A 14,583-nucleotide genomic window follows, 5' to 3' on the forward strand; every position below is an offset into this window, starting at 1 on the left:
ATTTTGGGGAAATGATGACTGTATAAAAAAATACTAGAACAGTATTAAGAAAAATCAAATTTTAAAATCACCCATATTCTGCCACCTTAAAAATAGCTGCTTTAATTTATCCACGTTCCCTTCTGTTTTTGCTCACATGCAAACAGAATTTTATAATGTTGTAAAAGCTTGAAATAGATGCAATTTCACCTTTTATTACTTAACATGATCCCATAAGCATTTTTCCTAAGAGGCAGATTAAAAAGGCCAACAAAGTGCAGAGAAACATTTCAGAAACAAAAATAAAAAAAAATCCTACTTTGGTACAGTTTGGTGCTCCTACAGCTGGTATTGTGTTTATTGGGACTTTTGTGGACAATGACTCTCTCTGGAGGTGAAGATAAGCTGGGACCTGAATGATGAGAGCTGGCCATGCACCCAATGTGGGGAAGGGCACTCCAGGAAGACAGACAACAAAAGAGGGGAAAACATGTGTTAACAGGCAACAGGAAAACCCATTAAGAAGGGTTGCTGGCAGATTCATTTTAATTGACAAACAGAAATTTATTTTATCCTTTAACTTTTAAAAAAATGATCTTTTAATTTAAACGACAGAAGAGAGCACACCCTACCTCTAGGATTCTCTACCAAGGAAGAAGAAGTCATATGGAATAACTTAGAACATGGTGAACCCTGGCAGATTGCAGTGGTTCTTAAAGGTTCTGGATCTGATTTGTGCATTCATCCTAGTCCCTCACCGGGAACTAGAGTCCAGTCCCTTAGTTTTATAGAAAAGGCTGAGGGTCTAAAAAACGGTAAACGACCAGACCAGTGCGAGTCTTCAGTTACTTTATAGAGGATTTTGATTAGGGTTCAATTAGCTCTGCCCTCCACATCAAAGACTCAATAAAAAACAAACATGATCCCATGCACACGACTCCATCTTGGAGAAAGCCCTTGTTAGCTGGGAAATTCCTCACCCTTCACGGGCTCACCTGCCAATCATTTGCGTAGTTATTTACTCAAAAGCAGTAAAAAAACAAACAAACAAACAAAAACACAGAGAAAACTACCGCCCCAGACTCGCGAGGGGAAGGTGGGGAGCGGGTTTATGCTTCCTCCCAGAGCCAGCAGAGGGAGCACCAGGCAAGGTTTGTGAGCCGCGCCTCCCCACACCTCCTCCCCCTTCCTCGCCCAACTTCCCCATAGCCACCGCTTCAACTAAAAGTGACCATTGACCTTTCAAGCTTTTGAGCAGTGATGCAATAGAATGGTATTTCAAAGAAAAATGGTTATCGAAATTTTGGATCCGGGTTTCCCGTGAATGTTAATGGTTTTTTAAAAGTAGGTCACATTTCGGGGGGCGGGCGTGCGGGCACGGAGATGAGTTCCAACGGAGGCCAGGTGACCTCCAAGCGGGTGGGAGGAGGTGAAGGGTCCCCGAGCCGGGAAGAAGTGACGGGTTTTCTGAATTCCCGGTCCCTGGGCGCCAGCCCTGCAGGAAATCGCAGAGACGCGCGCTCTGCGGACTGCTGGGATCGAGGCTCATCGCCCAGCACCACTCAGGCGCGCGCGTAAGAGAGCCCCCCTGGGCAGTGCGCTCAGGTGAGCGGGGGCCGCTCGGCTGCAGGAGGGAGACTGTGGGGCGGACTGGAAGGGAGGAACCCGGCCAGGCAGGTGCTGGAGACCGCCCGGGGGATGGAACGGAAAGCGGCCAGCGCCGCCTAAGGAGCCGCGGGATGCCTTCTAGGACCCGAGCCGAGGGCACCGCCTCCGGCCCGCTCCCTCCGGCTGTTGGGCGTGGGCACCGGGCGCTGGGCTGGAAAGGGGCCTCCCCACCCCATTCAAATGTCTTGCAGGGAGGGGCCTTTTCGGGGACCCCCCCCCCCCCCGTCTCTCTGGCGCGCTGCTCACAAAACGCGCGGCCTGCAGGGTCGCGTGAAGGGACAGCGGGGGGGGGGGGATAAGAAAGAGAAATCCCCGCCGAGGGGCGAGGATGTCTGTTATTCGCTCGATCCTGGTTCACCCCTGGCACGGCTGGGGACAGGTTCTGGCCACCAAAACGGGGGCGATGGTGGCCGGGGTGTTCTGCGCGTCCCCGAACCACCAGGAGTGTGGGGGTCGGGGTGGGGCGGGTTCCCAGGCAGCCGCTCCGCGCGGCCCCGCTCCCGAGCGCCCAGAGCCCGCCTCCCCTGAAGCCTGCGCAGTAGCGCGCCAGCCTGTTTGAAGCCGCAGCCAGGGCCGCGGTCACGTGGGGCGAATTCCTGGAAAGTTCCTGGAAAGCGGCCTCCGCAGCGGCCGGGCGGGGCGCTCGGAGCGCGGACGGAGGAGGGAGGTGGGGAGCTCGGGAGGTGCGTGGGGCCCGGGAGCCGCGCGCACACGTCGCTCCGGGGACAGGCGTTTAACTCTTGCCAAGTCTTGCCGCCGCCGCGGCTCGCGGGCTCTGGGCTTCCCCCGAAGCATGAGCCTCCTCGCCCGCCGCCACTGGCGCAGCGCGGGCCGCGGACAGTGCGCACCCGGGCTCCGGGCGCCGCGCCTCAGGAGCCTCTGTGCCCGCAGTCGAGACGCCGGAGGAGCTGGGGCCGGGGCCGGCGGCAGGTACTGGTCCGGGGAGCCCGAAGGCTCCGCCCCAGCAGGGTGGCTGGGGAGGGCACCGGGCACCGCCGCGAGCGCCGGGCGGCCTTGGCTTCCGCTGTTTAGAGCCGCCTGGGGCAGGGAGTCCGAGCCGCGGTGCTGCCCGCTGCCGGGCGCTACTGCCGGCTTTCTCCGTTTCCTTCCCGGCGTCGGGAAGTCTCCAGAGTGTTTTTTTCTCTCCTAAACTGCCATCCAAATTAATAATCCTCCTGATAACCCGATCTCCCGCTCCTTTCCACTCTCCTGCCTCCCGCCTTGGCTCGTTACTCCTCCCTCTGTCCTTCCCACCTCCTGGGTCGCAGCCGGAGGGAAACCCTGCAGCTGCCCGGGGAGGGAGCGGGGGGGGGGGTGCGAGCCCAGAAGCGGGTGTCGGAGCCCGGGGGTTCCAGGCGAGGATCTCCGGGGCTAGTGTTTGCCCGCCGCGCTGAGCAGTCCGGCCGCCGCTGCCGGTCTCGTCGCATCCCCGGCATCTCGTTCCCAAATTAAAAGCCAACAGGGAGAACTCAGCGGATACCCCTCCTGTCTGGGGTCCTGCCCAGCTTCCCCGCCCCGGGTCCGCTGGGGAGGCGGCCGGGTGCCGAGACGGCGGCCGAGGCCGAGGTAAGGGCTCAGCTTTGGGTGCCTTGCGGGTCCAGCGGCTCCCGCTGCCGCCTGCTCGGCCCGGGCTCGGGCCGGGGCTCCGACCCCCGCGAAGGCTGCGGGCTGCGCGCTCGGGCCGATTCCTCGACAGCGCCCGCGGCGGCTACAGCGGCAGCAGCGGCAGCCGGGCTCCGGGAGCCGCCGCCACGGCCCCGGCGGCGCCCCCCACCGTTGCCCGAAGAGGAGGGAGGGGAGCTAGGCCGCCTCCGGGCTGGGGATGCGGCTACTCGAGCACCTCGGCGCTCCGGGCGGGTGGCTCCGGCCCCGGGAGCCCCGCGGCGCCGGAGGGCGGGGGACCGGGCTGGGGCCGGCACTTTCTCCCGGGGCTCCGCGGCCGGTGCGGAGTGTGAGGTGGGAGTGCAGTTTTGAGAGCTCTCCCGTTCTTGCCCTGGCACAGTTTTTCCACTTGCCCTTGACTAGGGCATATTTTACCACCGTGCCTGCAGGTGACTCTCTGCTCTTCCATTCCGCTGGCCTGCGATTTCCGCGAGCTGCCCTGGGCGGGAAGACACCCGGTTCCCCACCCTCATCCTGTCTCTCCCGCCCCCTCCCCCCACCCCTCCCTCTTTTCAACTCTGGCATTTCGGATCCCGGCTCTCTCAAGCCTTCTGTCTCTCGAGCTGGGCCTGGATGCTTGGGGTTAAATGGTGCCGGAGCGGAGGCGCGGAGGAGTCCCCGGGATTTTCCACGTCGCCGTCTCCCCACCCACACCCCAGCCAGGGGTCCAGTTCCGACCGACCCAACCCCACTCTTTCTCTTTGCAGGCAGACTGTGGGTGACCGCGCCCGCGGGGGACTTTGCCATCTGTCCACCAGGACCTGGGGAGGAAGAACCAGCCGCTCCCCGCCCCCTCCCCCTCCACCACCATTTTGGATACTCCGCAGGGACGTGTTTTGGGGTTCCCCCTGACTTCCAGGAAGGACTCGTGCCCTCCTCTGACCCCTGCTCGGGCGGCCACCTGGGTTCGCCGTGGTGACCCTTTGCTCATGACCCTGCGGTGCGTCGAGCCCTCCGGGAATGGCGCGGAAGGGACGCGGAGCCAGTGGGGGACCGCGGGGTCCGCGGAGGAGCCGTCCCCGGAGGCGGCGCGTCTGGCGAAGGCCTTGCGGGAGCTCAGCCACACAGGTAGGGAGCGGAGCGGCAGCCGCGCGTGCGGTGCGCGAGGGGGCGCCTCCCCAAAGGCGCGGCTGGGGGCTCTGCGGGCGGGGGGCGCAGCTGGGAGGTGGGGACGAGCTCGGGAAGCAAAGAATGAGATGGAGAAACGTCCCCTCCTTCCCGCGCCCGCCTCAGAGCAGGGGACCGCGGCGAGGATGGATTCTTGGGAATGCGAAAGGAAAGCGGTTCTCGAGAGACTCGGGCCTGAAGGAGGGCGCGACAAGGGCTCCTTGGAAATGGCCCCTCAGGGCGCTAGGACCTCGAACTGTGTTCCGCGCTGCTCCGCGGCTGGGGTCGGCACGCGGACCGCACCCGAGCCGGAGAAAGCTCCTGGCGCCTTCCTTTCCGCGCGCGGGTGCAGGGCGGCGAGTGCCCGCAGCTTCTGCCGCATCCGGCTCCCGGGCGGAGCATCCGCCGCCGCGGAGAATCTGGGCGGCCAAGTCCGGGGACCCGGAGGTCGGCGCGCCGCGGAGCCCCCGCGGAGCGCGGCCCTTCGGGAGGTCTTTCCCGGGCTGCCCGCGCCGTGCGCGCCTAGCGGGAGTCCCTGGGCATCTGAAAGGAGGAAGGAATGGAAAAAAGAAATTCTGGCAAACCTTGCAGGCTTACAACATCGCTGGATCCTAAAAGCTTACGTTTGGGGCAAAGTTGAAGTTTTGGTAGCGTTAGGAAGAGGGGACTCGTTCCTCTCCCGCGGTTGTGCTCTTTTCGTGCGGGCCATGTGCTTTTCCCATCGGCTCGGAGGGACCGGCAGATTCGGAATCCGAGCCATTTTTTTTTTTTGAGGGGTGGGGGGTATTGTTAAAACTTCTTAAATGCAGAATGCCCCTGAGTCATTTTTGCACACGGAACGGGCCCGGAGATGGTGCAGGCAGATCCAATGGGAATGCTGGGGCGACCCACAGGCAGTTGGAATTGGGTTTGAATTAGGGCAAAGTTCAAAAGATTACAAACTTGAAATACTAATTATCATTTGGGGTTTCCCTCATTTCTCAATGACTGATAAGGAAGTTGTAATTGAAGCAGCAAACAGAAGCTATTGTACCTAGAACTGCGTTTTTAAAACAAGTAAATAGCAGTGCTTTCTAGGGCTTGGAACAGAGATGCAGCCATTGACAGATTTGGGGAGACTAGGGGGACACCAACCATCCAAAACCGTGTTTCTGTTTTTCTCTCTTGGAATTAGTAGAGTTCAGTTTTCCACTTTTTAAGGGCACAGCTTTTATTTTTAACTTCTGATTTATTTCTAATTTACTTTGATTTCACTTGAGTGGTGCTGGAAGCATCATGCTCTGTCAGCCAGTGTGTCATGTTGCAAATATTCTTTTGTTTCATTCAGAGAAAATCTAGATGCCTTAAAGAACAGCTCTAGAAGATTATTAAAAACAAACAAACAAACAAAAAAAAACAAGCTGGCTCACACTTTGTGTTCACAAAATAACATGGACCCACATATTCGTTAAATTTCGACCAAAAGTATTTATGGTAGCCTCTGGTAAACTTTCACACACTTCTTTTTAGAGCTAGAGAAAAAAAAAAATGTTGTCAAGTACTTGCCCCGTTTAAAACATTATAATAACAATTTTACCCTCTTTTCTTTTTCTTTTTGAACAAAACCCCAGGTTGGTACTGGGGAAGTATGACTGTTAATGAAGCCAAAGAGAAATTAAAAGAGGCACCCGAAGGAACTTTCTTGATTAGAGATAGTTCGCATTCAGACTACCTACTAACAATATCTGTTAAAACATCAGCTGGACCAACTAATCTTCGAATCGAGTATCAAGATGGGAAATTCAGATTGGACTCTATCATATGTGTCAAGTCCAAGCTTAAACAATTTGACAGTGTGGTTCATCTGATCGACTACTATGTTCAGATGTGCAAGGATAAGCGGACGGGCCCAGAAGCCCCCCGGAACGGCACTGTCCACCTTTATCTGACCAAACCGCTCTACACGTCAGCACCACCCCTGCAGCATCTCTGCAGACTCACCATTAACAAATGCACCGGTGCCATCTGGGGACTGCCTTTGCCAACAAGACTAAAAGATTACTTGGAAGAATATAAATTCCAGGTATAAGTGTTTCTCTTTTTCTAAACATGCCTCATGTAGAGTATCTCCGAATGCAGCTATGTAAAAGAGAACCAAAACTTGAGTGACTGCTCTGGATAACTACACGGAATTCTAAGAACAGCTGAATCAATCTAACCTACATGTGTGACTAGGTAGCTAGGTCAAGTCCCCTCAGATATGTTCACCTGAGAAATGCTTCCCTTCCTAAGGCTAAGACCAGCTGATCCTTTTACGTTAAAAGTTAAATGTCCCAAGTAAAGGCCGAAGTATTTTGATCAGAATGCCTTGCCTTTCTGAGGTTCCTTTCTCTTTGGTTGAAGGTCCAAGCACCAGTAGTAGAGAAAGGGAGAAAGGACTCCACAGAGGAGAACTGAAGAAGGGGAAGGAACCTGACAGGCTTAGCTTCCATTTTATATGCCTGGTGATCCGAGTCTATTTTGGATATGTTATAGTTTGCATTCTAATGTTCCTAGGGGTTTTGTTGATCGGATATGCTTGTGAGTATTTATCCTTCATTTTATGCAATTAACCAAGTCAACCAAAAAAACAAAAAAGACCATGAAATCCTGTATTTGTCTTTTTACTACATGTATGAACTCTTTCATGTGAATGAGTACTGTAGTAATCTATTTTAAGAGAGCCTTACTTCAGAAATATTTCAAACTGGTGCAAACGGAAAAGACTTCGTCTTTTCCATTAAGGCTAAAGACAAGAATGTCATGCTATACAGGTGCAACCCAATCCCGGTTAATAAAACCATGTAGATATAGACATTTTACCCTTGGAAATAGCTGTGTCCCAACCTGTTGCCATGGATTTTTTTTGGAAATGGCTTTAGAAATTTCCAAGTTGTCCTTGAATTGTCTAACTATGGACATCAGCAGTTGTCTCCCTTCTACCATGTAGAAAACTTGGGACTTAATTTTCTTCCAGATACAAGGGGGTACCTGCCTGTTTTTCAAAGTGTTTTATTTACTGCTGTTACTATTTGATTAGAATGTATTAAATAAAAACCCTGACTTTTACAAGTTGCGCTTATATTACTTTGAATCGTAGAAAACATATACTTTCATGGTAATAGAGGGTTGCCATAAAAACTTATGTCAAGTGGAATAAGCCAAATATTCAGCAAGAAGTAAGGCCTTTCTTGCCCTACTCTGAAGCTATGGGTCATACTTGCCCTTTGCGTTTTGGAAAGCATGGTTTAGGAACTACAAGACTTGCCAAGTGGCCCTTTTACAAGTTGAACAGGCATAACACTAATGCCCTTTGTATTTCCAAAAACATGGTTTTGAAACTACAAAAACTGATATATCCTAGTTTTATGGGTTGAATAGGCATAATACAAAATAAAGTTTTATGGCCATTTATTTTTTTTGCCACATAGGCTCATGACTGTTGCAAATGTACCATCTTTTGGTGTCCGGACATTATTCATTTGCCACCTTAAATTTTTCCTGCATAGCTACGTGTAATGGTGTGTCACTGGGAAGGTGAGCCTAGTGCAGTGGTCGGCAAACTCATTAGTTAACAGCACCAAATATCAACAGTACAACGATTGAAATTTCTTTTGAGAGCCAAATTTTTTAAACTTCTTCTAATGCCACTTCTTCAAAATAGACTCGCCCAGGCCGTGGTATTTTGTGGAAGAGCCACACTCAAGGGGCCAAAGAGCCATATGTGGCTCGCGAGCCGCAGTTTGCCGACCACAGGCCTAGTGTATTGTGTGTGTCCCAAGTGAATTATGCTAAGACAGAAGCATATAATTTGTGCTTATAAATTATAGTAAAACCTGCTTAAATATTTTCATGAAGCTCTTGAGAAATGGTTTTGTGCCTGTGTATTCAAACAGCAGAGCCAAACACGAAAGATCGCTAAGTCGTCCTTTAGGAAGAATTCATTTGTAGCCTAAAAGTTAAAGAGCCATACTTTTAGGGTCTGGTCTATGATCAGGGGTTAACCTTTTCATTAAGATGTTCAGGTTCTGTGCATTCCTTACTCTTTTTCTCCACTGAAAACAGTTGTTAGGTGTGGAATATTTGACTTCTCTGACAAAACTTCCACATGGCCAGTGCCAAAGGACTTTGTGGGATTTCTTCAACGTCCTGTGCACTTCTGTTCTCATGGTTTCAAACACTCTGCAGTTATTGAGAGCTGGACGCAGTAGTGGGATATGAGTACCTGTGGAAAGTTCTGCATTATTGCTAGCAAGTAACTATGAGACTGCAAAGACACCTCAAGTGTTCTGTGGAACTTGCCTTACATTTCAATCTTCTCTATTTCAAGTACATCGATAAGCATTAGGGGCATTCTCTCTCTCTCTCTCTCTCTCTCTCTCTCTCTCTCTCTCTCTCTCTCTCTTTTTTACAGTTACTAACATTATTTATTGAGTTCATTCTGTGCCAGACTCTTACTCAGCACTTACATGCATTATCTCATTTAACCCTCACATAGACTGAATGAGCAAAGTACAGTGATCACAGGAGGTACACTTCTAATTTGTGAGTGAGGAGGCATTCCAGGAACATCCTAGCCCTTTTTATTCTTGGAGAGGAATTACGAAGAGCAAATTGCTGCGATTTCTATATTGATCCGGACGAACAAGTAAGAGCAGGCTATAAAAGGAACCCTCAGAGTTTTTATTGCCGCCTCAACCAGAAAAGTATAGGTACCGTAATTAGTGTTGTGCTCTGTGGGATTTCAGTCAGCTGGGGCCCGTGGGTTTTCTCCTGGTGAGGGGTGGGTTGAGAGGGGGTTCACTGATTTACTTGGTGGCTGGTACATAATGCCAGTTACCAATTATTGGTAACTCCATTTTATAGCCCATTGAACAAAAAAGTTAAGATGTACACTTGTCTAAACTACCCTCAACGGAGCCAAGAAAAATACCCAGGGATCTCTTTGCAGGGCAGTTTTGGACATTAGTAAAGGTATGTATTATCATTGTTATTGTTGAAGAATGTAGGATACAGGACTTAACATGTCTCCTCAAACTTAAAATACTTTGATCTGAGTTTCCATTGGGAGCAGAGTTGAGGCAGTGGAGTTTTTCATTCTATCCAAGTGGGCACTGGAGGCTGCTTTTTAGGGAGTTGGGTTTTTTTGTTTTGTTTGTTTTGATTTTAGGGCTTTGGACTGTGGAGAAAAGGCCGTTCAGCTTATGAGCTGAACGTTTTTTTTCTGGTGTGTCAGTAAAAAAGTCTTGACTTCATAGTAATTATGTAATCCAAATAGGTAAGAGAATGGGACAGTTGTTTTGGAGTGTTTATTTTCTTGGGAAGGATTTTCTCTGCTTTTAGAAAATTGTACCCTGGTAGAGGGTAAGAGACAGGGATGTCATCAGATAATCCATGGGATGGAATGTCCCGAGACAAGGCTGTGTTCCGCTCGCGTTCTGCGTGGTGTGGGCAGGCGCAGGGCGGCGGCGGGTAAGTGGCTGTGGTTACATCGCACAGCTGGGCCCAGGCCGCGCTTGTCTCCCAGGGGTCCTTTCTGGCCTCTGGAGCAAAAAAGTGATGTCATTCAATCTCCGCCTTTCATTTACTAAGGGGCCTTGTATTCTCCCACTTTTCCAATCACGTATTTTAGTTTTGTCATTTTACCTGACGAAGACTATCCGACCCAGGGAGGTCAGGAAATTTGCATGTATATGCACACAGGAACACACTCATAACCCAGCAAATCAGTGGCAGAGTCAGCCAACACGTATTTTAACAGTTTAGTATTTGTAAAAACTGCACCCTTCTACTCTGTTTAAATTGTCAATATTCTATCTTGCTACCCGGTAAGCCCTACAGTTCTTTTAACATCACAGTTTTCTTCCTCTGAAATTAGCAGGCCTTTGGAATACTATACAGGATAATTCCAATTCTTGCCTCCTTCCACCTTGCCTCAAATAATCGGCTTCTGCTGGGCTTCAGGATGGCTTGATCCACATCAGAGTTTTGCATTCATTTTAACTCGTCAAGGTTTGTAACCTATTTGCTGTTTTAACATCTAACAATCTGCCATCCTTGCTCTTTTATGATCTCATTTCTGCCTCTGCCAGATGTGACTCACACACACGGCCATGTCCGGGTGACCGCCCACCTCTTTTCTCGCTCATGGGCACACTGGCACAGTTAATGCCTGCCTCACTTTCCCCCTTTTGTGTCATTAAGCTGCCCTCTCAGCTCCTCTGACACAGCTCTGCTGACCATATTATACTTCAGTGAAAGAGGGTCATTATATTCTCCCTGAGTTGGGTAACTCAATGATGTAGAATATCTTGAGATTAAATCTGTCTCCTACTCTGATTCTTTTCAGATTTTGAAACAAGTAGCCAGGCTCAAATACCAACGACACTTTTGTTATGTGCATGCTTTCATTTTTTTTTCTCTCTAGTATCAGGCTCCTTCTTAAGTTGCAGTTCATTTGATTGGAATGGAAATGCCCTCCATTCCTTCCTTCTCCTTGTCTATATGTAAGAATGATTCTGTGATAGTCCTGTTTCACTCCTACGTAAGCATATATGTATTTTTTATTCCCATCTTTACATATTTTTTTCTAAGTGGCTTGAGTTCAGGTTACTTAACCATCTTGCCAAAGCCAAATAACAGCTGTTGCTACGGTAGCCTTTAAAAGCCCTGGAGTCCCCAGTGCCTGGGTAGTAAGTAAGCTGAAATTACGGAGCAAAGCTGGATATTCCTTTCTACCCCTCCCGGAGCTTTGTCAACCAGAGGCCAGATCTGACACGTGTGGTCACAGAGAGTGGGGTTCACGTCAGTAAACGTTCAGTGAGCCATAGAAATAAGACTGCTTTTACAGACCGTCTCACTTGAAACTACCTCCTTAACGCAGAGGAACTCTGACGTGCCCTAGAGATCAGGCGCACAGTTTGTGAACTATTATTCATGTGGTGCTGCCTCGGTTAGAAACAGAAGGGAGGGGAAGGCAAGCCGGAGTCCTAGAGAGAGGGAAGGAAATATGGCCAGCTGCCTTCCCCTTCTGTCTTCACATAAATACCACCCAAGGAGCCCATTTCTGTGGTGGAGAGAGCGAGACTCAATCACAGAACTCCAGAAAATTGTTCCCCAGTTTCCAGTCGTGTTAAGATTAAAATTGACATTTTGCTAAACAGTTTTCTCTTCTGTTAGTTTGGTATGTTTTTTCCTGTTTAGATATTGGTCCAGAGAGCTGCTAGATCTTTAACCTTCAGAAAAATATTTTCCATGTTATTTCTACCCAGAGAAGTTGTTTGGTTTCCCATTTTAACCTCCTCTCTGCCATCTTGATAAACGTGACCCTTCTTGGGTTTCCAGCATAGTTTATTTCTCTTCTTTGCTTTTTCCAGGTTGTGGTCATCAATACTATATTTGGACAGAAAGTGTGTTTGCATTTTGTATATTTGATTATGGCATCTGCTTTTAGTTATCTGCAGTATTAGGGGCAGTGAGCACGGGGTAATTGAAACTTACAAACATCTAGCTAATACTGGTTTCCACTTTCTCCCCACTCAATCTCCTTTGCTAGAACCAGGGATAGAAAAATTGCCTGCTTCTTTGTTCACTCGCTTTATTTTCCCTGTCCATCAGGCAAGGGGGATGTTAATAAACAACAAAGTGACTAAAAAGATGGCAAGATGAGAAAACTGAGGAGGCTGGAGAATGAGTGGTGTGCTGAACTCCTGGGAGGCAGTTGTTAAATACAGTGCTTAGGGATTTTGTGAGCTAAATCACTAACTCTAGGTAAATCATTGGTAAATAGAAATCAGCCATGGTGGGAGTATTTATATTATGGAAGGTGGCAGACACTACAAATTAACGTATCGATTTATCATCTATCGTTAATCCTCACCCGAGGAAATGTTTTCCATTATTAGAGAGAGTGGGAGGGAGGCAGAGAGAGGGAGAGGGAAACATCGATGTGAGAGGGACACATAAATTAGTTGCCTCCTGCACGCGTCCTGACCCGTGCTGGGTATTGAGTCTGCAACCTAGGTACATGTCCTTGATCAGAATCGAACTTGAGACCCTTCAGCCTGCAGGCCAATGCTCTAATCACTGAGCAATCGGCTAGGGCCAAATTAATGTCTTTAGACTCCTTGGTGAGGGTGGTCTTTCTGCAAAAAGGCTGAAGAGGAGGGTAGAGGTGAGCGGGGACAGACCTTGTAGGCCTTGCTGAAGAGCTTGGAACTTATCCAGAGGGCCGTGGATAAAAGCTTTTTTAAATGGGGGAGTAACTGAACGAGGTTTTTATTTTATATCCTCTGGAGGCCCTTTGGAAAACGGCTTGAAAAAAAGCAAGAGTGGAGTTCAGGAGACTGGTCAGGTGTGAGCCGATAGGTGTGAGGGGTGGGAAGGAGGCAGTGGTTGGGGAGAAGGCCAGGGAGGGTGCAGACACTGACGCCCCTTGTCTGTAGGCTCACATTTGTACTGGAGTTTGGAGCTTGGGGTTCCTCAGACGTGTGCTTCTCTTCGAAGGCCAGCGTCCACACTGGGGGAGCTGGGTAGCTTTCAGAGTCCATTCCCAGGAAAGTAGGAAGTTGTGGTGCGGTGGGCAGAATTCTGCATTAGGAAGTTGAAAACTTGGGGTCCACTTCTGGTTGTTTGGCCATGGACCAAACACCGAGTCTCCCAGAGCCTGTTATTCCATCTGTTAAATGAGGAGCTTTCATGCTTTTTGGTTGTTCCAGTGAAGTGCTCCATGTGCCCAGACAGGAGAGCAGTCCCCCTCCCAATGGGGTGGGAGTGCCAGGGGAGAGGCAGGCTCCACCTTTCTGGGTAGTCTCAGTTTCTACTTAACCTGTACTGTAGGTTTTGTCTTTGTGCCTTAATTTATTCTCATTTATTTTGAAAAACACAATAACTTCCTCTTAACTCTGGACTTTTCAACAGCTGGTTAAAAGAATTTTGCGTTTTCGTCTGGCTGTGGGTCTTTGAGTGCTACCCTATCAGCAAAGAGTAGTTTGGACTTGGAGTTTCAGATTTTGGTTCTGATGGAGAAATAGGAATCTGCTGTGTTTTGGCCATTATCACAATAACGCTTCGGATGAATTTTCATCACCAAGAGACCTGGATGGCTATCTCTGCTCTGCTACCTGAGTCAGTATCATAGATGTGATCCCAGACAGCTATGGGCAAATGATACGTTTTGCAAGTAATTTTTCCCATTTTCATCGATTGTTTGCTTTTCTGATTGATCCTCAATGGACAAGGATACTACTGAGCTTTAGTTTTCTTTTTCTCTGTCAAGTCAAAGAAAGAAGGAAAAAATAAGGAAGGAAGGAAGGAAGGAAGGAAGGAAGGAAGGAAGGAAGGAAGGAAGGAAGGGAGGAAGGGAGGGAGGAAGGGAGGAAGGGAGGAAGGGAGGAAGGAAGGGAGGAAAACAGAAAAGGAAGGAAAGAAAAGAAGAAAAAAAAGAAACCACAGAAAAACTGGAAAGTACTAAGGAAATTCTTAGATTCTTTGGTACAATGAAAAGAATCTTAGAGCATAAATGATTCTGCCCTAATCTATTAAACCTTTGCCTATTTGGATTTCTCTGGATCTGTTTTAAAGTGGGGCACACCTCTGATCTTGGGGCACACTCTAGGAGGGTGGGTGTGTGCAGACCTTATAGGCAGAGGAACATCACTGAGCCTGCTAATGGCTGAAAGTCCCAAGAGATCCAGGTTGCAGCTACCATGGGATTTATGATGTTCCAGGCATGGCAGTGAGGTGGCCATTCTATAACACAGTGGTCGGCAAACCGCGGCTCGAGAGCCACTGGCAGCTCTTTGGCCCCTTGAGTGTGGCTCTTCCACAAAATACCACGTGCGGGCGCACACGTACAGTGCGATTGAAACTTCGTGGCCCATGCGCAGAAGTCAGTTTTCGGCTCTCAAAAGAAATTTCAATCGTTGTACTGTTGATATTTGGCTCTGTTGACTAATGAGTTTGCCGACCACTGCTATAACAAACTAACTCTTGGGCTTCCCTTCCAGGGAACTGGAAAAAGAACATTTAGTAATGCCAGGCATTACACTTGACACTTTACAAATATGACCTCATTTAGTGCTCCAACAAAACTTTTAAGTAGGTTCTGCTTTTATATCCACTTTAGAGATAAGAAGATTGACACAGAAA

At 49.4% G+C, this 14,583-nt stretch overlaps 1 protein-coding gene across 2 annotated transcripts; it reads left to right on the forward strand.

Annotated features, from left to right (window-relative positions):
• The first annotated feature begins 2,287 nt into the window (after positions 1-2,287).
• SOCS2 (suppressor of cytokine signaling 2) lies at positions 2,288-13,658 on the forward strand. Of its 2 annotated transcripts, none has more exons than XM_079773945.1 (3): positions 2,288-2,577; positions 4,017-4,377; positions 6,027-13,658. In XM_079773945.1, exons 2-3 carry the CDS (start codon positions 4,239-4,241, stop codon positions 6,482-6,484), a joined length of 597 nt encoding a protein of 198 aa, XP_079630071.1. In that variant the 5' UTR covers positions 2,288-2,577; positions 4,017-4,238; the 3' UTR covers positions 6,485-13,658. The 2 variants fall into 2 exon arrangements, with proteins under 2 accessions (XP_079630071.1, XP_079630072.1); XM_079773946.1 differs by lacking the exon at positions 2,288-2,577 and adding an exon at positions 2,596-3,213.
• The last annotated feature ends 925 nt before the right edge of the window (positions 13,659-14,583 follow it).

The sequence above is a fragment of the Cnephaeus nilssonii genome (genome assembly GCF_951640355.1).
Source record: "Cnephaeus nilssonii genome assembly, chromosome: 6".
Classification (NCBI taxonomy): Eukaryota; Metazoa; Chordata; class Mammalia; order Chiroptera; family Vespertilionidae; genus Cnephaeus; species Cnephaeus nilssonii.